General features: G+C 53.7%; 11 protein-coding genes across 11 annotated transcripts; 6 read left to right on the top strand and 5 right to left on the bottom strand.

The window, feature by feature from the left end:
• Positions 1 to 49: 49 nt before the first annotated feature.
• Positions 50 to 919, bottom strand: P153DRAFT_384070 (uncharacterized protein; the record flags this gene model as incomplete). Its single annotated transcript, XM_033670302.1, has 1 exon — positions 50 to 919. One exon carries the CDS (start codon positions 917 to 919, stop codon positions 50 to 52), a length of 870 nt encoding a protein of 289 aa, XP_033525233.1.
• Positions 920 to 1,090: 171 nt separating this feature from the next.
• P153DRAFT_287887 (SRF-TF-domain-containing protein) lies at positions 1,091 to 1,890 on the top strand (the record flags this gene model as incomplete). The annotated part of the gene is made up of 3 exons (XM_033663569.1): positions 1,091 to 1,339; positions 1,418 to 1,552; positions 1,606 to 1,890. 3 exons carry the CDS (start codon positions 1,091 to 1,093, stop codon positions 1,888 to 1,890), a joined length of 669 nt encoding a protein of 222 aa, XP_033525232.1.
• Positions 1,891 to 3,589: 1,699 nt separating this feature from the next.
• On the top strand, positions 3,590 to 4,677 carry P153DRAFT_336777 (NAD(P)-binding protein). Its single transcript, XM_033665716.1, has 3 exons — positions 3,590 to 3,838; positions 3,931 to 4,218; positions 4,262 to 4,677. Exons 1-3 carry the CDS (start codon positions 3,646 to 3,648, stop codon positions 4,576 to 4,578), a joined length of 798 nt encoding a protein of 265 aa, XP_033525231.1. The 5' UTR covers positions 3,590 to 3,645; the 3' UTR covers positions 4,579 to 4,677.
• Positions 4,678 to 4,730: 53 nt separating this feature from the next.
• P153DRAFT_384067 (uncharacterized protein) lies at positions 4,731 to 6,011 on the top strand (the record flags this gene model as incomplete). Its single annotated transcript, XM_033670301.1, has 3 exons — positions 4,731 to 5,113; positions 5,228 to 5,466; positions 5,590 to 6,011. 3 exons carry the CDS (start codon positions 4,731 to 4,733, stop codon positions 6,009 to 6,011), a joined length of 1,044 nt encoding a protein of 347 aa, XP_033525230.1.
• A 1,344-nt stretch (positions 6,012 to 7,355) lies between these two features.
• On the bottom strand, positions 7,356 to 8,208 carry P153DRAFT_205782 (uncharacterized protein). The gene has a single exon (XM_033662536.1). It carries the CDS (start codon positions 8,132 to 8,134, stop codon positions 7,445 to 7,447), a length of 690 nt encoding a protein of 229 aa, XP_033525229.1. The 5' UTR covers positions 8,135 to 8,208; the 3' UTR covers positions 7,356 to 7,444.
• Positions 8,209 to 9,831: 1,623 nt separating this feature from the next.
• Positions 9,832 to 11,386, bottom strand: P153DRAFT_205772 (uncharacterized protein). The gene is made up of 2 exons (XM_033662535.1): positions 10,896 to 11,386; positions 9,832 to 10,846 (listed from the first exon to the last, which is right to left on the bottom strand). Exons 1-2 carry the CDS (start codon positions 11,178 to 11,180, stop codon positions 10,007 to 10,009), a joined length of 1,125 nt encoding a protein of 374 aa, XP_033525228.1. The 5' UTR covers positions 11,181 to 11,386; the 3' UTR covers positions 9,832 to 10,006.
• Positions 11,387 to 15,027: 3,641 nt separating this feature from the next.
• On the top strand, positions 15,028 to 15,597 carry P153DRAFT_205752 (uncharacterized protein). Its single transcript, XM_033662534.1, has one exon. The coding sequence runs from the start codon at positions 15,175 to 15,177 to the stop codon at positions 15,508 to 15,510; it is 336 nt and encodes a 111-aa protein (XP_033525227.1). The 5' UTR covers positions 15,028 to 15,174; the 3' UTR covers positions 15,511 to 15,597.
• Positions 15,598 to 15,941: 344 nt separating this feature from the next.
• On the bottom strand, positions 15,942 to 19,047 carry P153DRAFT_395258 (uncharacterized protein). The gene is made up of 8 exons (XM_033671387.1): positions 18,479 to 19,047; positions 18,223 to 18,338; positions 18,155 to 18,173; positions 18,073 to 18,107; positions 17,878 to 17,971; positions 17,390 to 17,598; positions 16,589 to 16,729; positions 15,942 to 16,323 (listed from the first exon to the last, which is right to left on the bottom strand). Exons 1-8 carry the CDS (start codon positions 18,990 to 18,992, stop codon positions 16,192 to 16,194), a joined length of 1,260 nt encoding a protein of 419 aa, XP_033525226.1. The 5' UTR covers positions 18,993 to 19,047; the 3' UTR covers positions 15,942 to 16,191.
• On the top strand, positions 19,022 to 20,397 carry P153DRAFT_430144 (uncharacterized protein; the record flags this gene model as incomplete). The annotated part of the gene is made up of 3 exons (XM_033672823.1): positions 19,022 to 19,055; positions 19,104 to 19,612; positions 19,660 to 20,397. The coding sequence occupies 3 exons, from the start codon at positions 19,022 to 19,024 to the stop codon at positions 20,155 to 20,157; spliced, it is 1,041 nt and encodes a 346-aa protein (XP_033525225.1). The 3' UTR covers positions 20,158 to 20,397.
• Positions 20,398 to 20,581: 184 nt separating this feature from the next.
• On the top strand, positions 20,582 to 21,880 carry P153DRAFT_336763 (S-adenosyl-L-methionine-dependent methyltransferase). The gene is made up of 3 exons (XM_033665715.1): positions 20,582 to 20,729; positions 20,780 to 20,951; positions 21,007 to 21,880. The coding sequence occupies exons 1-3, from the start codon at positions 20,695 to 20,697 to the stop codon at positions 21,718 to 21,720; spliced, it is 921 nt and encodes a 306-aa protein (XP_033525224.1). The 5' UTR covers positions 20,582 to 20,694; the 3' UTR covers positions 21,721 to 21,880.
• P153DRAFT_355657 (ICL-domain-containing protein) lies at positions 21,843 to 24,283 on the bottom strand (the record flags this gene model as incomplete). The annotated part of the gene is made up of 5 exons (XM_033666588.1): positions 21,843 to 21,850; positions 21,897 to 22,150; positions 22,199 to 23,035; positions 23,091 to 23,821; positions 23,948 to 24,283. 5 exons carry the CDS (start codon positions 24,281 to 24,283, stop codon positions 21,843 to 21,845), a joined length of 2,166 nt encoding a protein of 721 aa, XP_033525223.1.
• Positions 24,284 to 24,368: the final 85 nt, after the last annotated feature.

The raw sequence follows: 24,368 nt of genomic DNA, 5'->3' as shown, positions 1-24,368 counted from the left end.
GGCGATACCGATACCCAAACAGGCAGGCGGCAAAGCGGACTGGCTGACCTCATCCGCTAACGGCCCACGGCGGCGTGTGATTTGACGCAAGGAGTGGATGCGTGTGCCTGACGGCAAAATGCAATTGGTGGACGTGTCGAGCCGAGGGTGGTGGTGCTTGACCCGAGAACAGACGGCCTCTGGCTGATGGGGGGAAGTGCCCGCTGCTGCTCATCTCAAAGCAGACTGACAGCTCGAACGGAGTGGACAAGGTACAGTCCAAGGTCAACAGCACGGCTGGCAGTGCCAGTGCAGTCGTCTTGCGACGAGCGCCTTTTCCACGACGCTGCCCTCTCGCCCGCGCTCCCTCGAGCGCGCGAGGGCAGTTCAGCAACGACCAGGGGGGTGCGAGCTCAAGCGCCTCCACCCCAGTCACCCTGGGGCCTGCACCCACCGGCAGCCCGTCTGGCGTCGACCAGAGTGCTGCAGGCTTGAAAATACATTTGCCCGCCGCCCGTTTCACTTTTCCCAATCTCTCCATCGCTTTCCCTCTCTGAGACAGCTGCTCGCACCTGCACCACCCTGCGTGCACCTTCCGCCCATCGCTGCCTTTTCTGCCATTCCCGCGGCCAAGCGTCCGCAAGCTCCCACAGGCAGCCTTCTCTCCCCAGCGTTGCTTTCGGCCCATCTCCCTCCAACGGCGCAACTGTAATCCGCAGGCATCTGCTCCGCCCACAGAACTCTCAGGTACGTAGCGAACCGTCCTGGCTGCGCTTTCCGCAGTCACGCCCCCAGGCCGCCCAGCCCCCGAGTACTCTAGCGCTGTGCAACCGAGCGCGCCTGCCGGGTTTTCCTGGCCGTGTGCACTTGCACCTGGAAAGGGTTCAGGCCAGCTTGACTCTTTTAACCCAAGCGCGCCTGCTTTTCCTCTTTCATCCATCGCCTTCTCTTTGGGCCTAACCCGACTCCAGCTGCAATCGTTGTAACGCGCTGCGTCCGCCCCAACGTCGCAGACTCGAAAGCGGAAATCTCCACACAAACACCCGGCCACAAGCAGTTAGGGCAGCCCTCCGCCCAAACACGCACAACCAACGACGTTGCGACCTCCGCCATGGCCTCTGAAATCACCGACCACGACCAGAACGCGTCGCCCTCTGTCCACGACGACGTGGGCAATGGCCAGATGAACGTCGGCGATGCGAGTCGCGGCACCAAGCGCCCGCGCCCTGCCCAGGACGACGACGACGACGACGATGACAAGCCCGGCCGCGAGCGCAGGAAGATCGAGATCAAGTTCATCCAGGACAAGTCGCGTCGACACATTACCTTTTCGAAGCGCAAGGCCGGCATCATGAAGAAGGTACGTCGATGCGCAGTGCAGTCTTTGTCGCTGCACGCGCCATGCATGTGCGTCGCATAGCTAACCATGTCACGCCAGGCCTACGAATTGTCTGTCCTGACCGGCACCCAAGTCCTGCTGCTTGTCGTCTCAGAAACCGGTCTCGTCTACACCTTCACTACGCCCAAGCTGCAACCACTGGTGACGAAGCCCGAGGGCAAAAACCTCATCCAGGTATGCTGCACCCCACAATCACGTCGTCGCGACGCGTTGCTGACCCCACATAGGCCTGCTTGAACGCGCCCGAGCCCTCGAGCGGCGATGCGAACGGCGTCGACGCTGACAACTCGGTCGACTCGCCAGAGGACAATCACCCCCAGGTACCCACTGGCCCACCACGTGGCATGCCCCAAAGCAATCCTATGCCCCAAGCATACATGACGCCCGAGGCTGCTCTGCACTACCAAAACTACCTCCAAGGACAGCACCAGTCACAACAATACCCAATGGCACAACAGCCTATGCCCCGTCACCCAAGCCAGCACTATCCCCAGGACCAGAAGCTGGGATAGGCGCAACTTACACCAGCTCCTGTAGAGCTTTGATAGCGAGTCACTCTTCGGACGGCGCATATGTTCTGGGACACGGATACCCCTCTTTAATGGTCGAAAAGTAATTACATGACGTAGCTCTCTGGGCAACGATCAGGTGTATGGTATGCAATTGGCGCACGCTTGCAGAGAGGATGGGAGCCGTGGGATGATGTGATGTGGGGATGCACTGTTGGGAGCCTAGCGATTGCATTTGCGATCAGACGAGTGTACGTCTTAACGTGGATACCGGCGTGGAGTGGTGTTTTTTCTTTGTTTTCATCTTGCTTTGCTCTCAGCTCGACATCTATATCATCTCCCGCGTGCTATCTACGAGGTACTGTGTATTCCGATTCCCCCTCGCTGCTGCAACTATCGGAACAATACGATTGTTAAACCATCATGCATTAAGTGTAACTTTGGTAATGTGGTGCCGCTATGTTGTTGTAGGCTTAGCTGGCTAGGCGTTAATTCCTGTTTCAGGTGACAACTGCCGTTTTGAGCGATGAGCACATGATCGTGAGATACATCTTCGGGTATTTCGCGGTGACAAAGGTGATGTTATTGAGAGGCTTATGCATACAGTGATCAGGGTGCGTCAACTTTTATTACATAGCGAAATCAAGTACTGGAAAGGATAGAGAGAGAACGCTGATTTCAGCACTCGCCTCGTCTACATGTGCACCTCGATTGTGAAACTCTACCTACCACTTACCAAACCCTAATCGTTTGAGCAGTCTATCCCAGCATGACTTGGTTCCACAAACATCATGTCCTCGCCCCATTTTACACTATAAGAGTGTGACCAGGACTCGACCCTAACCGGCTGTTACTTCAACGTTTCATCACAAAGCTTTGAGTTGACGGGTGTGTAATTTGGGGTCTGGAGGGCGTGTTGCACGAGGCAGGGATGCAGTGGGACGAGGTGATACTTTGGTCGTTTGGATCAATCAAAGCAGAGTGCATGTACCAGAACGCCATAGTTTGGTGGCATTTGGAAGAGTGCATTGGAATATGAAAGGTTGGAAATAAATAGTGATCGGGGTCTGGATGTCATGTACGCGGCAAGAATGCTCTGGAAATCACTTTCCCAAGTTTGAAGAGGAATGAAGTGGGTGCTTCATGACGCAGTGTGACGGGAGTTATCACGCTCTTGTACGCTCCCTAACTGCGTTCCTGGCTTATGGGCGTTGACCTAGTGTGACTAGGACTCGAATCTTGGCCAAGGATGCATAGCATACAAGAGTGTCCAAAACTCTGTGCCATCGATATATCACGGCTAGAACTTACAAAGGTTCCCAGGCATCCCAGTTACTGTAAGTAGTACGTTACTGCATGTGTCGCAACTCAACAGGCGGTATTTGCCAATATTCGCAGGGCTAAACAAATACTCGAGTTACATCATCCACCTGTATCTACTAACCATGTAGAGCATCAATCTACGGCTAAATTGTCGTGCACTAAATGATGAATTAGACACAGTCGGTTCTTGGACACAAGCCCTGAACTTTGCACTTTTGTTCTCTTCTCTTCTTCTTAGAGAGGCTTTATCTGACGAACATTTGAAGATGGCGGTGGAAGCCTCGACGCGACTTGGAGCTAATTAGTGCAATCATTCTAGCGCTAACCAAAGCCGATCGAGGAGGCAGACATGTCATCATCGATCGCGTCTCGGCCACAACACGTTGAACACCAAATGTGATTGCCTGACATGGTCTCAGCACTCCTGCACAAACTATGGCACCCTGGTCTTTGATCTCGCCCGCTTCCCGAGGCATTGGCTTCGCCCTGGCCCGGAGAGTATTGCAGACCACAAACGCGCCAGTTGTGGTGACAGCACGGAGAGATCTTGACAAGACCAAAGAGGCACTGCTTGAAGGCCTGGGTGTTGACAAGGCAAGGTTGACAGTTCTAAAACTCGATGTTCTTGGTATGTCGTAGTCTCGTGAATTTTCTCGAGTTGCAAAGCATCAGGTCTTTGCAGGGCATATGCACGAGACAAGGACTAATTGCGCTCTGCAGACGAATCAACCATCGCCGACGCAGCAGCAGCATGCAAAGAACAATTTGGTCCAGGCTCACACAAGCTGCAACTCGCTTTCATTGTTCCTGGGCTGCTCTTTCCAGAAAAGTCGCCGACTCAAATCAATGCCGATGACGCGCTACTCACCTTTCGTACCAATACGTTAGGCCCTATGCTGATGCTCAAGCACTTCGCACCATTTCTGCCAAAGAAGAGTACGGTTCCGAATACAAACGAGAGTGAGATGAAAGGCTTACCGTCCAGCTCAACAACCGCAGTCATGTCAGGTAAGTGATTTTCAACAATGTACAACATTTCTGATAGCAGCAGCACGCGTAGGCTCCATCTCAGATAATCGCCTCGGAGGCTGGTATAGCTATCGCTCGTCCAAAGCCGGTGTCAATCAGTTGGTGAAGACATTCGACAATCACCTGCGGACTGCATCTGGTGAGAACGCCATGGCGGTCGCGCTACATCCTGGTACAGTGAAGACAGATTTGAGCAAGGACTTCTGGAGTAATGTTAAAAAAGAGAAGTTGTTTGAGAGAGACTGGGTAGCCGAAAGACTTTTTGACGTGGTCAAGCAGGTAGGAACGGAGGGACGGGGCAAGTGCTGGGACTGGGATCAGAAGGAAGTACCTCCATGATCACCAAATCACGCAGACATAGATATTGCCTGGCGCAAATCAACACTGATCTTCGCTGCCTCTGCCAACATCACCACATTCATACTCTAGCATCACTCGCTTACATTGTCTTAATTTTCAATTTTACTGCTATCCTGGTATCACTCGCGATCATGACGAAACAAGATCATTCCCCAATAATCGAGCCACAAGACCCGGAACATGAAGCCATTTCTCCCACTGTGGAAACCGACGCTCAACAGCAAACCCCAGTACTCACTACAGATCCTCCGATCGTTTCGAACCCCGGTTTTGAGACACCAAACCAACTTGACGCCATTGTCAGTGAAATGGTTGAACACGAGGAGCCGAACACCGCAATTGGGACGACTTCGCTCACGGACAAACAAGAAGACGGCAGTCCGATGGAGGGTCCAAACGATAGGCAACCGTTACTCAAGTTGAGGCCACAATCAGCCCCAGGCTTGGAGCAAAGCACTACTTCACAGAAGCAGGTGTCGTTGCGACAGACACGCGCGTGCGAGAAGAGATCAAAGTGAGTGGTTCAGTCGCCTCAGTTGCAACGAGTAACTTATAAGACAAGGCGCTTGGTCGATAACTAGGAGTTTTCATCTGTACGATCGCAACTGGATCCCATCGACGGAAGTAGAATTATCAGTGTCTCACACCATTTGGAAACCCTCAAACCGCAATTCGGAGATGCTGGCGATGACGAGGATCTATATAAAGATGAGGATGCTGCCGACAAGATTTCATCCGACACAGGACAGAGCATGTCCGGATCCACCAGAATCTCGGCATCCCCAAATGATCTACCGTTTCCTCAAGCAGTCGAACATGGCGTGGATACAGTCGCGAGTGCGAAGTCCCCAACACGACTCCAACTCAGTAAGATTGACATCCCTGTCCCACGTCATTACTGTAGTAGTCACTATTGAGACGCACCAAGCATCATACTAAAACAGTACGAGCTGTATGGAAAAGCAATTACACTTGGCTAACTACGAACAGCCAAAACTATCAGACGAATATACCCTCACTCACACTGGCCGTTTCGCAAGCATAAGGTTGTGATTACTCATACTACGAATATCGATGATCTCGATGATCTTGATGGCCTCATTTTGCCTTCTCGCGCCGCGGTGTTCCTCTGGAAGCGTCACACGATAATGAAAACCTTTGAGTCTTATCAGGAATGGGCGAGTGAGCATCGTCAAAGGCCTATTAATCTCGCCCAAGATAGATGGTCTGAGGAGGAGGATACTGATTTCCCTCGCCTCCACCCTAAACCACCGAATCCAGCATCGTGGAGATACAGACGAACAGCAGAGGGGCGCGACCGGTTTCTAAGGGCATACAAGTTTCGTCGAGGTTTACCTGGTGCTCCAAAAGATGCAAATGGATCACCAAAACAATCTTCATACTTCGCGTAGAGTTGCTGCTGTACGAAGACACACCAATCCAAAAGCACAAAAGACGAACGGGTCTCTGCAGAAGAGGTGGAAAAATTGATTGGCTTGACTGGTGATGCCAAGGGTTCACCCAGTGACTCGACAGATCCGCCTAAACTGGAAACTCCAGACAGTTCGAACCATCGTGACAACGCCAAATCGTCGAGAACAAAACGGCCTGTTATTTCCATAACCGGTCCTGATGGGAAGAAAACTTTGTTGGAAGATGGTCGTAATTCATCTGACTCATACCCACCTCGCGTTATCTTTTTGGATCCAGCATCTGGTGGAGTGCCCCGATCAGCGCAGGCTCCAATTGTGAGAATTGAAGAAAACGCCAATGCTGGAAATGTGGAGGGTAAACAAGAATCAGAAGCTGGAATTGAAAATTCACATCACCTTTGTCCTTCTCCAGCCCAGTTGCCAGTTATTGTGGATTCGGCGGAGATTACAGATCCAACCGCAGCAGACTCATCCCAAGTCCCACGCCTTCCATGTGCACCTGGTCAACATCAATGGATACAGTCTGGAAGTTCACAGGCCGTGTCCAACTCGCCCTGTTTCGTTCGACATGACCGATGTCCTCCGTGTCATCACAGGTCGCTAGCGCCCATACACAGATGCAAGAATATGTATGCATGCGACATGACACTCCAGAGGCGGAAGATCTACAACAAAAAAGACAACCCCCATATAACAGACTTTTTGAGGTGGCTATCGTGTCCTGACCTAGCGCAACACCCCATATTTCGCCCGCCCATGTCCGAGACAGCCTATGGGTCGGCAGATTGAACAGAGGGACAGCCTCCTCATTGGCATTGCAAGAAGAAGGTCCTGAGTTTTCGAAAGCGGTACACAAAGGCAGGGCTCTTGAAGACATATGTTTGGGCACGGGGGAGGTAGCACAGTGTACGAACGATGGTTGAGGTGGGTTTTTGTTGAGGTACTTTACGATACTTGAGGTTATTATCTTTTCTGTCCAACACTTCAGTAGCAGTTCACGGACTCGAGTTCTTAATGAAGCAACATACCATGCTCAAGATCAAAATTGCTGCGAGTTGATGATATCCTTGCTAGGTATCACGCAAGCTTACCAATGCCATATAGTGGGAAAGTAGCCCCTATATGGACGTTTCTCGGTAATTTTGAAGGCTTTAGACCAGTTTGATACACTCATCTCTAGCTTTGTCAACACAGCTTCGAAAAGGGGTCGTGGTACCATATCACGTAATGACGGTATTGTCGAATTCCTTCCAAGCTCAAGTCGATCTTTGGAACAATCGTTATCGATGTCGAAGATCAGCTAATACCTAGATGGTAACAAAAGGAGCTCACGTCTCAGCTACGGTACCAAACAAACCACTCGATTGATTAAGTTTTCTGAGAAATGCGACAGGCTCATTTGACGTCCACAATTACATCACCTGCTGTCCACTACTGTGGTTTGGTAACCACGTAAGCGGAAAAAGTAACCGAAAGGATCTTGAGCTAAAGCTGGCCTGATAATACTGAGGATTGATGGAAAGAAGAAGAATGTAAATATGCTGACGGAATGGTGGCTCGTGCGGTATTACATCGGTATGAATATGAGTATCATTCAAAAAGAGTCGAGGACGAAGAGTGACACATTGTAAGGGCGATATTGCAGAGTTGCATGTCGAAAAGCGCCACGAAGGTACAAACCTTGACTTTCTGCAGTACTCCATCTGCTCAACATACACCCCTAGAGAACGTATTCCAATATGAGATGTTCTCGGGATACTCGGGTGCCACCGTATGTGGGAAAAACGTTTGTCGTCGCCACTATGCGTCGCTACGGCGGATGTGAAGATATCCACTGCGTCAATTGTTGCAATCGTTGTCTGGATACGGTACAATACCTCCACCGAGTTATGCCTCCTACAAGTCAAAGAGATGATTGACCTGCGGAGTTGCTGGTTCATACATCTACGGTCGAGGAGATCGACAATAAAGAAAGGACACGAGAAGGACTGGTCAGGAAGAGTATGACGAAACAACACGAGAAGAGAGACAAAGGACAATCTGGAATGTGGAGATTTGGAAAGACGCCTGCACATAGGAAAGCAAGCCGTGACGAAGCTCATACAGCTGCAGATGGAGCATTCTAGGGTTGTGGTCTGTGAGGCGATGACGCTGAGAATTTGAAGTTGAGAGAAATAGTCTTTTTGATGTATGAAGCCGTCAACTACTCAAACGACGGGAGTGTTGTTTCAACTTTATCCGGGAATCGGCAAGAACCCTTTCGGGAGCCAATTACCCGTGAACCACAAAAGCATGAAGTACAACTATTATGTCATAGATGAGCACCTAGCTAATGAACGCGTTTCAACCGCCTACCTAACCAATCAACCGATCCGCATCATAGTGTTCGCGCTCACTGTCGACTTTACCCTAGTTTGTACCACCACCACCACCACCACCACCACCATCACACCTCTTCCAAGCTGACCACCCTTCTTACCTAACCCCCCTTTCACCTACCCTAACGACCTACTCGCCTCGGCAAACCCTCCAGAACCTTCCAAACCAACGGTCCAATCCCAGACCCATGCCCAAAAAATTCTAATTGCCAATCTACAAAACTTTGGTACCCTAGCCCTTCTAGACCCTCGACTAGATCTCCCCTCGATCGGTTCCCTGCCACACCGACATGTGCTGTTCCCGTACGGTACAAAGGCCGCTTGAGAGAACCATGGTACTGTGTACGCGTCAGATATTAAGGGAGGTTGCGGGACAGGTAATGATTGGGTTTTCAGGAAGAGCCAGCTTCCCATCACCCAGGCTGAACCCGAATCCGATACACTCTTTGCTCCGGGACGGCACGTTACCCATCATACGGGTTGCCAGATCGAAGTCCAGAACCTTGGTTTAGCTGGACCTGGTTCGAGTGGGCTCTCCGTGTGCCCCTGCAGCCTGTCACGCTGTCAACAATTTCAGGGAGGGAAAGGGAGCTTGCGGACCAGTCCATGGTACGCTATTTGACATGGTCACAACAGGCAAGACATGCATGATTTAGAATAAGCATTGCACTCCAACAACAACGCGTTCAATTTATGTAGACGGCTGACTAACAAAATACACCATAATAGTACCTCGTTCGTTTGCTCGCTCGCTCGGTTTGCTATGTGAAATTTCAGATGGCCGCCCAAAAACCAGAAAAGAGATTCCCAACCAAACAAGAAGAATTCCAAATTTTGAAACGCGGTAGAGACAGGAGCAAAGACGACTTGCCCCATTCGACAAAAAGATGGAGCGTGTAACAAAGATATTGCAAAAAAAAAAAAAAGCACAAACAACCACTACCACAGCAATATGCAGTGAAGCACCAATGCTGGCTCCTAACCCCAATGCGTGCAATGATACAGATAATCAGAGCACCTCCAGTTATGCAACCCCCCAGTTCTAGTGTAAGCAGGAAAGACAGTTGACCACCCAAGTTGCGAAAAGTTGAGGCTAATTCGCGCGCTCGCCACCAATGACATTGTTCGCCGCCTTCTACCAAAGTCGGGAATATGTTCGAGACATCCTGGACAAAGAAATTGTGAATCGATTTCAGAAAATCAGAAAGCCTCGAGAAAGTCTGAATGTACCATTGTGGGTTCGACATCCGGAAGGCCAGCTGTCCGTTGATTGAAAACTGTACTCCGGATGCCTAGTCACGGTAAACGAGATAAGAGTCGAAAGAGGAAATGAGACGTCATTGCAAGTATTAAAAGGAAATCGATCGATGCTCTGTGACGCTGTAGAATTCAGTAGACCGCCCAAAATGACGCCATTGCCAGCCAGATTCCTTGGGGGAACATGGCGATGCAATGATGACGAAGGAAAGATTATACAGAGAAACGAAGTGACGGCTGATGATGCAGCGTCAAGACGTTGCGTGCTGCTACATCGACGTACTTGTGCTCCTAATGAGGACCAGCTCGTGAGCACCTCGTCTGAATCGGAGCAGAGATTTACATGGGTCGGCGATTGAGCATGTTGAGCATGGACGAATCCGTCGAACTGCGTCCGGGACCGTTGTCGGTGACGAGGTCGTTGATGCGCATGCCTGGCCTGGTTGGAGCGGCCTGAGACGTGGGAGGTGGGGGAGTCCTGCCCTCACTTCGAGGGGGCAGCGGCTGCAGGGCACCATTTGGTTGCGCAGGCGCCGTGTAGTAGGGAGAAGGGGCGGCACCGGGCGTGGTTGGCGCTTGCGAGTGCGGCGAGGACGAGGCGCGGCTCGCGTCATAACGATATGCGCTCTGTGGCGAGGCTTGGCGGGGCGGTTGTGCGGCGTAGTAGGGCTGGGCGGCGGTTTGCGGCGCGGCAGGATACGGGGCTGGAGGGCCGGCTGTAGGAGCAACGGAGGTTAGAGACGATGGCTCGGGAAAGGCATACTCTTGTCTGGTGCCTCGATGAGGCGCCTGTGACGCTGCGCCAGGAGTTGGCGGAGGCAGGGTGGGTGTGTGAGGCTCGGCGTGCGGCCTCTTCCTGCCATTCAGGTCGTCACGGGTCGTCTCAACAGGAGAAGCACCAGGCGAGGCATGGACAGGATAAGCTGGGTACGGACCTGCAGTGGGGCTGGGCAGATACTGCTGCGGCCGGCCGTAGGGCTCAGCTTGGTTCGCCGGAGGGAGCGGCTGGCCGTAGGCGCCGTACATGGGCGGCGGCTGTCCGACGCCGCGCCAGACGGTGTGGGCGGGGACAAAAGCCTGCGTCTGGGCCGAGACCGGGGTGAAGATGCAGTCCTGGTTGAAGCGCATGCAGTTTGAGCAGCGGCCGTCCTCGGTCGCCTCGAAGCCTGAGCAGCGGATCTGTGAGGGTGAGCAGAGGGCCGTGGGCAGCGTGTGGGGGAGCATTTACCTTGCGTCTCCGGCAGTAGCGGCAGGCAATGGCAGTGCGCTGGCGCGGGGCGGGCGGCTGGTGGTGCTGCTGGACGTACTGGGGCGGCGGTTGGGCCTGGCGGTACGGGTCGGCGTGCGGCGGCGGCGCCTGGGTCCATTCGTTGGGGCCTGGCAGGCGGTACTGCTGCTGCGGCGGCGGTTGCTGGTACTGGGGGTGAGGGTGCGGGTGCGGGTGGGGATGTTGGTGGGCGACCATGTCTGCGCGAGGCTCCTGGGGCGGGGGCGGCGGGAGTCTGGCGCCCATCTGTCGACGTCAACTGTCAGCTCCCACGACACAACAACAACAACGAGCACGACGAGTGCAGACTTACGTGCGAGGGCGGCGGATAGGCGCCGTTGGCGGGCTGCTGCGACGTCGGCGGCTGCCAGTGCGTGGGCAGCTGGCCCTGACCACCCTGGTGGGGAAACATGGTGTTGCGGTGGGATGTGGTGGTTTGGTCGAGGTCGAGAGCGGGTGACGGTTGACGTAGACTTTGGCGTAGACGTGGGCGTGGACGTGGACGTCGGTCTCGCTGGTGAAATCCCGCCCGGCAACGTGGAGCGGTTACGCCGTCATGCACTGGAGGGTGGCAGGCAGACGGGCAGGACAGGCGGGCGTGGGCGACAGTCAACGGCCGTGTTGGGCGGGAGATCCTCTGGGGCGGGTGAGGTGTGTGTCACAAACACTGGCGGGCCGCAACGACGGCTGCAGGTGCGAGAAGAAGGCAGCAACAGCGCAAATTGGGCGGCAGGTGCGTCGGGTGCAGAGCTAAGCCAGCCAGCCAGCCAGCCAGTCGGGCGGTCAGTCGGTGCTTCAGGCCGTGCAGGGAGCGAGGCAGCTGGGGGCAGGAGGGCAGAGCGAGGGCAGAGCCAGAGCTGAGGTTGCAGGAGGAGCGGCGGCAAGATGAGGCCTTCTCGAAGCGCGTGGACGAGACCCAAGAGCGTGGAAACGAGAAAGGAGATTCAGGTTGGAGCGGGATGGTGGCCGCTTCATACCCACCGCCGCCGCGCCCGAACTGCCCAAAACCTTCTCGTCGCCCTAGCAGGGGCGCCCCGAATCCCTGCGCGCCCATGCAGCGAGGACACGGATCGCGCCTTCCTCGCCGTCCTTTAGCGCGCTCGCGGGCTCGAGTGTGCCGCGCGCCCACGACGCCTGCCTGCCTGCCTCCAGCGCTGCACCGCCGGCCTGCCCTACTGCGCTGCTCGCCCGCCTCCAGCACCGTGCAGCGCCTGCTCGTATACACCTGTCTGCTCGTATACACCCGTCTGTTGCCATGCCCGTCGGTTGCGCCATCGCCGCACGCCTGCCTGCAGAAGTGCATTCTTGCTGACTGCCTGCACCTGCGCACACCCTCGCCCACGGCACCCCCCTTTCTGCGCCAGCTGACGGGTGACCACGGTGGCTGGGGTCCGCGCCCTCTGCATGGCGTTGGCGTTGGCCGGTCCGCTTCTCATCGAAAACGAAGTGCCAAGCCGGCTCTGCCCGCTTCCTCGCGTGCCAACCTGACCGATCTGCTTCCTTTAATAAAACACGACCCAGGCAATAAATACGACGCGCACACTCACCCTCCCTCCCACACTGTGCCGCAACACCTTCTGCCCTGCCCTGCCCTGCCCTGCCCCGTCCCCTCTGTGAGCCATGTCCTGCCTGCTGCACCGCGCTTCTGTCGCACTGCAGCGTTGCCCCCCTCCCCATCGCTGCACGCACCGTGGAACCATCTCGGGCAATTGCCGCGCGCGACTCAACACGGGCCGTCTGCCTTGCCTCGTTTCGCTCGTGAGTGAACCACGGCACGACCCTGCTGCCACCGCTTCCTTTTGCCTCACGTGCACCACCCCGTAGCCGTGTCCGCTACCCGGGCCTGCTTGCCCACTGAAATTGTCACCCACTCGTCACGTGCCCTGCCCTCCCCAAGCACGCTGACCGGCGCCAACCCAGTCGACGTTTCAACGGTGAAGAATTCCTCGCATCATGATTCCTGTCGCACAAGGAAGTGGCCTGCACGTCCCCGTCCATCGCAATTTGGAACACCGCTTGCCCGCTCTTGCATCGGCCATTTCTCCATTGGAAGCTGTCATCGCAGCCCTGTCCTGGCAAAAGCTCCTGTTGGTGTGCAACCCTCTGACTAGTGACGTGAGCGTCATCTCCTTAGCGTACGGAGAACTCACGTCGTGACTCGGCCACATTAGGCATTCCGTCAGCGGGGCACAGTCAAAGGGAATGCGCGGGACGCCATGTCTCGCGGAACCACCGTTGCTCGACAGCTGCGAAAATCGCCAAAATCGCCATTGGCAATGCATTGGAAAACAAGCAACCTGTGAGTAATAGTGACCTGCCTAGTGCTTGACAGGAACCCCCCAGCCTCTCGCTTCTCACCTGCTATTGCTTCGCTCAATACGAGGGGTGCCATGCGACGCACCCACTTGCCCGTCGAATCAGAACCACACATCTGACTTTGATCGTTTAACCACCTTTTCATCCCTTGCCTTCGCAACGGCTCGCGAACTACTACACGAGCCAAGACGCACTTCATCCTGCTGATTCGTCCATAATTCTGGTCGGCCAGTCCGTTAGTGACGACAGTGAACCATGAAAACATACCGTAATAGCCCAAATACCAGTGTCGCCGCTTGAACTGTGCCTCCAGTCTCGGCCCACGCTTGACTTTTTTTCCTGACTTGCTTTCGTCCGCAGTGACGCACCAAAGCCTCGAATAGACGTGCGTCCGAAAAGACTCTCGCGGCGAATGCACTGCTGACGCGTCGCTAAACTCACTTTCGCCGTTACAATGTCGGCCATCACCAGTTTTAATCGACCAATCAACGCCTTGCCCCTTGGATATTCCGCCCGAAATCATTCCCAGTTTTTTGCCAGCTGTTCGTGTGCCTTGCATGCGTCTGACGGGTAAATCCTCGCCTGGGCATGCGGAAGGAGAAAATCCTGCGTGGTCATCAGGTCACAGGACACCAGCCCAGCGCCGCATTCCTTGCACGTTTATTGTAAATTGTGTTAAAGCGGGATAGCTCGATGCAGCCAATCACATATGATTGCAGATTGATTGATCGAGGGTTTGATTGTCTGCCACACCGGCTTTCGGGCGTTGGAGACGGCCACCAGCAATATCCAACGATAACTAAAATAAGCGCATACGTTGTGAGCGTCAACCTAAAGCGAACCTGCGCCGAAAGTCGCCCATACGACCGATCCAACGTACCATTTCTCGTCAGCCGCCCTATCCTGTACGTGTCGTGAAGAACCATCTGGGACCGCCGGTGAAAAACAAACGCTTACACGTGCTGTGTAATACCGTGTGTGGAGTTGAGTGGAATGGCATAGTTAACCGCTGTCGGCGGATACATTGCCCCACAAAGCATTAGCCGGTCCCATATCTAGTCAAGATGCACACCTTACGAATGCATGACTGATCCAATCCCACCATTGTACATGGGATTCAGATGAGGTACGAAGTGGACGGGCCGGCACGAGTCCTTTGACGTTAGAGCTAGAGTGCAAGTTTCTGATCTTGTAACACGAATGGTTCCCGGCATATACTTGACGCACCATGCTCATAAACCGTAAAACCTCGTATGCTTTGTCAGACCGTAAGCATGGCGTGTTCATTCTGCTCGCTTAGCCATCATTCAACCCGTGTACCTCGAAGACATGCATGTAACTTCAAAAAGAGCCGTGTCGGGTGGAGTTCATGTCAAAACGTCTCGACATGGATGGCGATCTGTGCCACGTCGGTGGCGTTGGCTACATAGATGAAAGGGAACGGATGGAACTTGCGGTACGAATTCATCAATCTTGGGGGTTTACGACAGATGTTGTTCTTCTTCGCATCCAAGTCGATAGTCTTGTGATGGGCATACTTCCGAGTTTACACGACGTTGCAGCCACGGATCTCGTACCTCGGCCATACTCGTATGCAAAGAACTCCGTCCTTGCAGCAGCATTGCCCTAAGTGACATGCTAGCCCTCAACAGCGCATACTATTTCGAGTGCTATAGCATCTTGCCATAGACATGACAGATTACAAGTCTGCTTTTGACAATTACCCGCTACGTCTGTGCGTTTAACAATAACAATCAAACGTTGGAATGCAGCATGACCTGGTGCGAACCTTGACATGTAACAACGCCGTGAACGCCGGTGAACTTGAAAGGATCCGTGATTATGCGGACCGCTAGCCGAAACTTAAATCTAGGTCCGTTCATTCGTTGGAATAACGATTATCATCCATCGTCATCGGTGTGAGATGATATACGGCACGCACATCTTCCGAGCAGCCACACCGCTAGTCTCGACGACGGAGAATCGAGTCGCAGAAGAAACGACGACAGCCATGGCGAACGTGGAGGTTGGTGTTGGTGTCGTTCTTGACCACCGTCGTCATCACCACGTACTTACTCACCACACCTTGGGAAGGTGTCGCGAAACGCACATGGCTGGCCTTTTCGCGATTCTCGGTGTGCCATTCCTCTTACCCTGCGTGCGCATGGGCGGGACGCATCGATGTAGCATCCGCCGTCGGCCTAACGGGCTCGGACAAAACTTGCTGAAGCCCGTCGTCCTAAGATGCACATACAGGTAGGACGCATTATGCGGGAGCACAAAAGGCACACCCTTGCGTCGGCCAACGAGCGCGCGCCACGGCCCGTCGCGGCCTGTATGTCACAACGAAAAGACAAGGGGGCGTCGTGGCAGGCAGACTATTGAGGGAAAAAAATACACGCAATCAAGGCAGCAGACATGACTGCAGCTGCAGAAGCGGCATCCATGGACGTGGTGCATGGAGGCAGTTTCGCTGCGTCGCCGTGTTGCTGATGGAGGGGTGGAGAGGGCATCGTCTGGCTCAGCCATCTGGCCCGCGCAGGCCAACAAAGCGAAAAGCGGCCCGCGTGCGTGAGCGCATGGACGTGGGGCCAGGGTTAGGAACGCGCTTCTTTCCGCTTTGGGCAAGCTGGCGTTGGCTTGAAAACTGGGCAATTTTAGTCGCATCGCACTAAACTCGCTCTGCGTCTGCCCGTCTTGGCTGCGTGAGGAAATGGTCACGTTATCTACGGGCTCGCTTTAAATGACCACTCAGCGCGGCTGCCGCCACCTCCACCTCGATTGTACATGCGCTTATTGGCGGACTTCGCGCTTGTGATGCCACGCCACCCACCCCATTTCCACTCATCGGCCAATCCAATCTGCCCTTTTGCGAGTCCGGCAGCTCGAGGAAGAACCACGCCGCAGGACGACGTCGTTCGGTCTGTCTGGTGAGCTGTCCTCAGCTCTCCGTGCCCTCATCAGCGCCGTTGTCGTCGTTGCCGTCATCGTCATTTCCACTGCTCTCAGCTTCTTCGCTTGAGCTGGACGACTGCTCGTCGTCAGGCATGACGATGCTGTTGAGGTACGTAATCTGTCGTAGTATGTTAGCGTTGTGGCTACCAACCTTCTCCTCATGTCGGCCAACAGTCTGGGCGTCTGGCGGTGCAGCTATCGGTCAGCCAGATTGGGTTTCTGCAGTGCCAACACACACAGAAACAGCCCACTGAAACTCTGCATCACCAGGCCAAGGACATCCCTTCATGGCGCCTTTCCTGTAGCCGCGTTGCCCTCAAGCAGGCACGAGACCACACTCCACATTCCTGAGAGTGCAAGTGTAGATAGAGACGTTAGCTTACCCAGGGAACCATGCAATTTACGAGCTCGGCAAGTCGATCCAGGCCCTGGGGTCCAACAACTTCGTCGTCTGACAGTTTCCGACCAAGGGTGAAACTCCTTAGCCGGAGAAGATCAATGTCCTTATGCGTAGGATCATATCCCTAAGTGCTTATTGTCAGCAGTTGATCGAACCAGTTTGTTAAATGAATTCACAAAACACTGGTCCTGGGTGAAAACTGTCAATTGCTATTTCATGGCTCGGTGCTGCTCAACGCAACCGTTCATGACTCTTCCATACTGTCGATCGATTGCGGCGAAGTGGTGTTGAGTGGATCTGGACACCAGCCCGTAATTCGTTTGTTCTCTGAAGAGGCGACGAGAGACACTCATTGTTTTCATCGGCCCGTAAGCGTGCAATACGATGATGTTCGTAAGAGTTCCATCGATTTGGCGCATATACATGCGATGTCGAAAAAGAAAACCAGACGTTTCTTTCTGCGATGCAGACAAGATTCAGGGTCCGCATTATCTGACAAGTGGATATTCCTGTCAACTCTGGTCGACTCATTCTGCTCTTTGTTTGGTATTAAAGCTACCAAACATCCAAGTAGACTTGAGAGTGTTTCGTCATCAAGAGCCAATACGCTGATGATTTGCAACTCGCATGCAATGCGAAATGCCTCACCGCTCGTAGTTTTGATCTGCGCACTTCCGCTAGACCAAGATACTCAAGTCGCTGGACTGCGAATTGCTGCCGATTGAACGCGCGAGACTTCACACGTCTACAACACCTGGCTGGAAAGAGAAAGAAGCCAACTCACTTTTGGATTACGCTTCAAGGCGCTCGCTTGGTTTGCTCTCAAGCTGACGAAAGCCTTGATGATCTCTTTCTCGTCCTCCGCGACACCTCCCAGAAACGATCTTCGAATACCCGCGTTAGTCAAGACACGCTTCATCTTGTGTGGCTTGTGATCGATATCGTGTCGTAGTTTGCTGAGTGATCCAGCATCCGGCTGCCAGAATCCACCACCTTACTAGTCAGCGGGTGGTCTATGTGAGGTTGTGTCACCACGTTGTATGTGGCGAGCAAGAACACGGTCAGATGAAGAGAACTGGGAGATTTACTCGACCAGAGATTGAATACATATCGGCAATTATGAAGTGCGCCAGTATTCAACGAAGCGAATGGTGTTTTATGGGGGTGCAAAACAAGATTGTGTGGCAACACCATCAATCCACTTCTTGAGTGAAATCATTCGTTCGCAGCCGAGGATATACTGGAGGAAACAAAGAGATGTACAACACTTACCAACAAAACTTCCGCCGTCAGGTTGAACTTGAACATAGTACGATGCGTATGGACCTTTGCGACCCGTCCTCGACCAAGCAGCAGAGAAATATGTCTGGTCCGAAATAAGCGCTCAGTACGTAGACTTCAGGGAGAGTGTGTGAAGACTCGATACTGCGAGTAAGATAACGTATCCAGCAATCTGAGATCACATACCTTGTACGGTGTCGGGTCTTTTGAGAAGCGAATGTCTATACCCATCAGCGTCGACTCTCTCCTCTACGAATATGCATCCTACCTCGATAGATCCGATATATCTACTTCTGTCAGCTGTCTCTTGTCATACTAGGGTTGCCTTTTGCTCACGATATCCTTCACTGGTAATTCTGGGATCGTTTCATCGACCTCGATCACCTTCTCTGAAAGGTTCTCCAGAAAGGTATTGAAGTCCTGCAATGCTACCCTGTAATCCGGATCGTGCACTGTGACCAGATCAGTAACCAAGTTGGCAGTTCAATAACGCGCATTCCGCACTTGCATGTCAACAGGCATTGTAATAGTTCGTTGATATCAAGAATCACTCATCTTTGCCAAGTTGGGCTAATGAAAGAAAACGACGTACATTTCAACCATTGGCGGTCGTTGTTAGCTGCAAGGTCTCTCAGAAACAACAGCGTGTTTGGGTGAATGGTGTTGTCTGTATATGGAGTTTTTCCCGCTTCTCGAGCCTTTGGCTTCTTAATGATAACTTGAGTGCCAGGCTCAAGCTTCGCTCCAGATTTCCACAGATCTTTCTCACCAACGTTGTGTTTCTTGTGCAAGGGAAGAGTCTTTTGCTTCACTGGACGTCCCCTCGGTGTCACCTTCTCAGAATAGCCTTCCTCATCGGTAACTTCTGCGTCAGGTTCTGACTCAGTCGCTGCATCATTGTCGCTATGATCCTCGTAGTCGGATGCTCTGGTGTCAGAGGCTGTATCGTTGGCTGCATCTTCTGCGTCCGTATCTGGCTCAACATACGATTTGCCTGCTGTAGCTCTTGCTCTCTTAGATTGTCGTGTCGGCGAGCCTAGAGCTGGTCGTTTAGAAGAGCTTCTAGACGCCGACACGGACGCAGGTTTCGTCGATTTGCGAGGCATCTCTTCAATTTCTTTCCTGTTCAAAGTTCATGCAACTATGTCGTGGCCAGTTGACGGTGGCAGGTATGTTTGCGCGCCGCGCCGCACACTAACTGAAAAACGATGACGCAGGGGGGCAGGGAGAGCACGAGCCGAGCCGCAACACGTTCACGTCGCGATGTCACACAAAATCGAACGCCGGGCCAACCATGTCGAATCGCTTCGAGGCACGCAAACACAAAATTCTGGAACAGCTCAGCGCTCCAGATGGCGAATATCAAGACCTGTCACCCAAGGGCTCAGTTGATGAACCCATTCGTGACTTGATCGACGAAATCAACAGCCTTGATGGCTTAGTCACGACGAGCAGCTGCTCCGGACGGATCAGCGTGTTTCTCGAAGGACGGAAGACGGACAGCGAGAGCGCACAACTTCCAGAGGATGGCGTTGAGTCACGCGCTGGTCCAGGAGGAAAAGGCGGAGGTGCATGGCTCTACATATCTCACTCTCCACTTGAAACACCGGAAGCAACGCATGGATCTACCTTGATGTCAACGTTTGGCTTTCAGAATACCACAACCGAAGAGGGGAGCACACCTGATTCACAATCGAGGTATATCCACCTCAAATTCGAGCCTATGGTAAATTTTTGGTACGACAAGATTATGCAAACTCTGACATGAGGTAGATCCTCCACGTCTCGACTGCTTCTTTTACTCATGCTCAGCGTGTTCTTACTGCTGCACTAAGTGCTGGCTTCCGAGAGAGCGGCGCTGTGAGCCTAGACACGAAAAAGTCCACAGAGGTCAACCCAATGGTCGCCGTCCGATCAGCTGGATACTCGTTTGACTCCATCATCGGATATCAGGATGAAGAAGGCCAAAACATCGCCCTTGTAAATGAGTTGTATCTACAGACTTTAGTCCGCATCGCGAACGACCGCTTCAAGATCAATACCGAGAGAATCGCAAGACTTCGTGCAGCTCTTATGGACTCCCACTGCTCTTCAAACGCAGTTTCGTCTGGCACTTCCAAGCCAGATTGGGAGGATGCAGATGTCAGGAAGCGCCGTAAAAGGGAGGAAGGTCTCGCACGGCAACGAGCATTGCAAGCTCAGGATTCTCTGGGAGACGCTGATCCTGGAACATGTCCGACGGATGTCCAAACTCCTGATGGGATATTATGATGACGGCAACTGCTCGGTGACTCAAGCACGTTGTAAGAAAACATGAGCGCAACATTATTTGTAATGTCTCCGAGAGTAGCGTCATAAATTAGCATGGTGGAGACAATCTGGGATCAACTGCGCGAATTTACCATACAGGATCTATAGTTTGGATCTAGCATATTGATTAGGTTCTGCCGTCTATCTCATTGTAACTGCTGAAGAATAATCCCAACATAGGTCAACTGTCTCACAACTGGGATTGGAAACTTTCAATACCGTTTACATATCCCACCGAAAAACTTTGAATTCACTGAAGCCAACTGTGTATCCTTTTCCGTGATTTATCAATGTTCTTTCGGATATCGTGGTGGGTATCTCAGCCAATAGGACATCTCACATAAAGTCTCCGATGAACCACCACGTCGGCGACTTACAACAACTTCACATACAGCCAGTGATTCCTTATAAATATCGTAGAAAAAACGCGTTATACATCCCACAATCTCAAATCCCTCAACTGTAACCGTATCACCTCGCAATCAACTCATACTCAACATGGCGTTCGCAGACGCTAACCGCAAGTACTTCGAGTACGTTTCAACCACATCCCAAAACGACAACGAAATCTGACACATCCCAGCTCGATATCGGAGTCCTACGACAGCAAACCATGGTTCGCCAAGATGAACGTCCTAACCGCCGACGCCTGGCGTTCTGAACTGACATGGATTGGCATCCCGTTTGCCAACGAGTCAGGTGGGAAAGAAGTGAGGTTATTGGATTATGCATGTGGTACAGGAATGATGACGCGGGTGAGTCCCCGCAACTGTACAGTCTTGATGTTGGATCATGCTGATTGATTGAAAGGCATTTGGTCCCTACGTCACCAAAACGCAGGGCATCGACATCTCCCCCAACATGGCGACTACGTACAACTCTCGCGCTCGCTCCGCCGGTGTCCCTGAATCCGTTGTCTATGCCGTAGCTGGTGATTTGTTCGACAAGTCGAATCCTAATCCGAAAGAGCTGTCAGGACCCGAGTGGCAGAACTTCGACCTAGCTACTGTGGGGTTCGGGTTCCATCACTTTGAGGATGTGGTGTTTGCTGCAACGCAGCTGAAAGAGCGGTTGAGACCGGGTGGTGTGTTGGTTATCAATGATTTCCTCGAGGGTGCGGATTATTTGGCGGATGAGGAGGGGAACATGGTTCCTGCGAGTGCAGGTAATCATATGACACATGATCATGGACACAAGCATAGCCATGGGCATGGGCATGGACACGAACACAATCATGAACACGGACACGGACAAGAGCATAAACACTCCCACGATCATGACAACGAGAAGCACGACGTCAACGACACAAGCCCACAGTTTATCGAGAAGATGAACAAATCCATCGTGGTTCCACACTTTACAATCGACGGCGTGAAAGAGTTCTTCACCAAAGCTGGGTTTGTGGATGTGGACGTCAAGGCTGGGGAGGAGAAGGCGTATATGGAGTTTGCAGGCAAGAAGGGCTGGCGCACGGTACTGTTTGCCAAGGGGAGAAGGCCTGTAGAGGAGAAGAGCGAGCTATAGGGCTGAGATTCAAGGCAGTGTATGAAGCATTCAACGAGGAGTGCAAGACAGGGTGTAAGATTCATGTTTTACAGGATGGTATTGGGGGTTGTCAAAGACCTCAATAGTACATATAATACTTTTTAAAAACCTGTATACAGTTAGTGATGATCATTGAGGTAAATTTTCGAACGTACCTGTCTCTGTATTTCCCTCACCCATACTCTTGCTGCCTGAGCTTCCACTTTGGATTGCGCCCAAGATGCCATCAATGTAACCGGCACCACTCCATTTTTGATGTGTTAGGACGTCGCAGCCAAGCTCCTTCTCGCGAGCTTGGACGAGCTTGACGTATGCGAGCATACCGTCGTCCTTGAAGGCGCGGGAGAGCTCGCAAGTGATAGTAGCTGTCGAGTGAAGACCCGCAAGGGAGATGAGTTGGAGGACAAAACTATGGCTATGTCAGTTATGCGACGTGCAACATAAGTTTCTGACTTACCCATGCTTGGCCAGATCCCACACAAAGCTCTTCAGCGACTCCTCAGAGAAGCCCTGACCCATCCAGTTGAAGCTGGGCGAAAGGTTGTAGACAAACTTCTTGCCGGGATGCACTTCCCTGATCTCACCGGCGAATTTGGCTGCTTTTTCGACGTTTGGATCGCCAGTCTCGACCCAGAGCAGGTCGGCATAAGGAGCAAATTCCTTGCCACGCTTCGTTGCTGCTGCCATGCCGTTTTGGTAGTGGTAGAAACCTTCGCGCGTGCGTGGAACGTCCCAGTTGAAGTAGACTGGAGTCTTGGTGTACTTTTCAGCAGTCTGTCGACGCTTCAGGAGGGAGAAGTTGGGGTTTGCCTTGGACTCCTTGAGATAGTCGTCGATGGATGATTGCGAGGCGCCTTCCTTCTGCAGGTGGCTGACGACGGCCTCGTCAAAAGTAGAGAGCTTGTGCTTCTTCACCCACGCTGCTTCGAAAGCGTCAATCTCCTTGCCCGGAGCACCAGCTGCCTCCATGTCCTGCAGAGTCTCGGCGAGGGGTTCTGTTTCTTCTGTGACGCCCTTGATGAACTCGTGGTCGCGCACATCGACGGCGCTGGAGATGAGCTTGCCGCTTTCGGAGTCGGTTCGGGCGATGACGAGGTTCTCACAGCCCATCATGTCCCACTGAAAGCGCGCGGCTACGAGGCGGTTGATGTGGTCGCCGACGGGGACGAGGACCTTTCCTGCCAGATGGCCGCACTTCTTGCCGCCGTGGAGCTGGTCTTCGAAGTGGACAGCGGCGGCGCCGTTCTCGGCAAAGAGCTTCGCAAGCTTGATGACGGCCGAGAGACCTCCGTGTCTGTGTGTGCAAGTGTGAGCGGCAGTCGAGCGTCTAGGTGGAGTGGGATACGCACCCCGTGTCACCATCGGCGATGATGGGCCGCATGTAGTCCAGGTAGGGAGTCTTCGCGCGCTGCTCGGGCGTCATCTTGCGCCGGTTGTCCCAGTTCTTGCGGTCGTGCAGCTGCTGGGCCTTGAACAGGCGCTGCACCTGATTGGGGACCGTGTTGTAGGGGTAGTCGCCAAAGTCGGCCGAGACCTCGTTGGTGGTGGTCAGGACGGACGAGCAGGCCCAGCCCGAGATGTACAGCACCTCCTGGTTGGCGGCCTGCTGCGACATCTGCACGGGGTCAATGGCCCCCATGGTGTGGACGGGCTCGCCCTTGGCCGCGCGCTCCTCGAACAGGTTGAAGAGCTTCCTGGCCATCAGCGAGCTGGGGTATGTCTGCTGGAGGGCGCCCCGCTTGCTCACGACATCCTCTGCCGAGTAGGGCCGCCTGATGTCCTTGTAGCGCGGCGAAGCCCACCAGTCGCGGACGGCCTGCACCTGCGCGTCGAAGAGGGCATCTTCGGCCTGGCCAGTCTTGGAGGCTTCGGGGAGCAGCTGGAACGAGTCGCTGGACAGGGCCGTCGACACGGGCGGGTCTACGGCGGGCAGCGCGGCGCTCGACATGCGCCAGGCCGTCGTGGAGAGCGGGCGGAGGTGGTGCGGTGCCCGGCTGGCTGGCTTGAGGGAGCGGCCGTGGCGCGCGACGGAGCGGGACGCTGTGCGCAGCATGGCGGGGATATACGGGGGAGGAAGGCTCTATCCAGCGGAGCCTGCTCTGTGCTGGTGCAATGCGAGAGGGTCGAGTCACAGACACGGCATGTTCCCAGACGCTGACGTTTGCCACCCGCGGCCTGTCCGTCCCCTCCGCCGGAGCTACCACACACGCCTGAGTGCCGGGACTCGTTCGGCAGGAGCAGTTTTTCGTCGTCTGGCATGTCCTCGACGCCGAACAACCGAGGATAGCCACTGGACTTGCCTCGTTCGAGCTGTGTCCCCTCGGTAGTCTGACGTCGCGTCAATGGAGCTGCGACCTGGTCCGTCGCCGAGCGTAGCCGAAGACATTTCTCTCCCCTGCTTCGTCGTCTGTCGTCTCGTAACGACGCTGTGTGTGCATAGCCAATTCTTTCTGCGGCCTGTCTTGAAGCGTGACCAAGTCGTCTTCTCCCCGCAACTTTGACCCCAGCCCACGCTACCCCTCACCAAGCCACACGACGCCATCCCATCTCCCACAATGGCCTTGAGCGCACGAACAGCTTCCAGAGCTCTGCGAGCTACCAGGGTATGCCTCGACGCTTCATATTTG

This window comes from Dothidotthia symphoricarpi (assembly GCF_010015815.1).
Source record: "Dothidotthia symphoricarpi CBS 119687 unplaced genomic scaffold P153scaffold_7, whole genome shotgun sequence".
In the NCBI taxonomy this organism is placed as follows: Eukaryota; Fungi; Ascomycota; class Dothideomycetes; order Pleosporales; family Dothidotthiaceae; genus Dothidotthia; species Dothidotthia symphoricarpi.
This window is presented reverse-complemented; position numbering and strand designations above follow the sequence as displayed.

Coding starts and splice junctions, on each gene's coding strand:
- P153DRAFT_205782 (XM_033662536.1), bottom strand. CDS start 8,134: ATGAGCTTCGTCACGGCTTGCTTTCCTATGTGCAGGCGTCTTTCCAAA.
- P153DRAFT_205752 (XM_033662534.1), top strand. CDS start 15,175: ATGATATACGGCACGCACATCTTCCGAGCAGCCACACCGCTAGTCTCG.
- P153DRAFT_336763 (XM_033665715.1), top strand. CDS start 20,695: ATGGCGTTCGCAGACGCTAACCGCAAGTACTTCGA. Junction 20,730..20,779: donor GCTAACCGCAAGTACTTCGA/GTACGTTTCAAC, acceptor GACACATCCCAG/CTCGATATCGGAGTCCTACG. Junction 20,952..21,006: donor GTACAGGAATGATGACGCGG/GTGAGTCCCCGC, acceptor ATTGATTGAAAG/GCATTTGGTCCCTACGTCAC.
- P153DRAFT_336777 (XM_033665716.1), top strand. CDS start 3,646: ATGGCACCCTGGTCTTTGATCTCGCCCGCTTCCCGAGGCATTGGCTTC. Junction 3,839..3,930: donor TCTAAAACTCGATGTTCTTG/GTATGTCGTAGT, acceptor TGCGCTCTGCAG/ACGAATCAACCATCGCCGAC. Junction 4,219..4,261: donor AACAACCGCAGTCATGTCAG/GTAAGTGATTTT, acceptor TGATAGCAGCAG/CACGCGTAGGCTCCATCTCA.
- P153DRAFT_395258 (XM_033671387.1), bottom strand. CDS start 18,992: ATGCCTCGCAAATCGACGAAACCTGCGTCCGTGTCGGCGTCTAGAAGC. Junction 17,972..18,072: donor AAGACCCGACACCGTACAAG/GTATGTGATCTC, acceptor ATTTCGGACCAG/ACATATTTCTCTGCTGCTTG. Junction 16,324..16,588: donor TAAATTGCATGGTTCCCTGG/GTAAGCTAACGT, acceptor ATACTACGACAG/ATTACGTACCTCAACAGCAT.
- P153DRAFT_205772 (XM_033662535.1), bottom strand. CDS start 11,180: ATGGGCGCCAGACTCCCGCCGCCCCCGCCCCAGGAGCCTCGCGCAGAC. Junction 10,847..10,895: donor GCTACTGCCGGAGACGCAAG/GTAAATGCTCCC, acceptor TCACCCTCACAG/ATCCGCTGCTCAGGCTTCGA.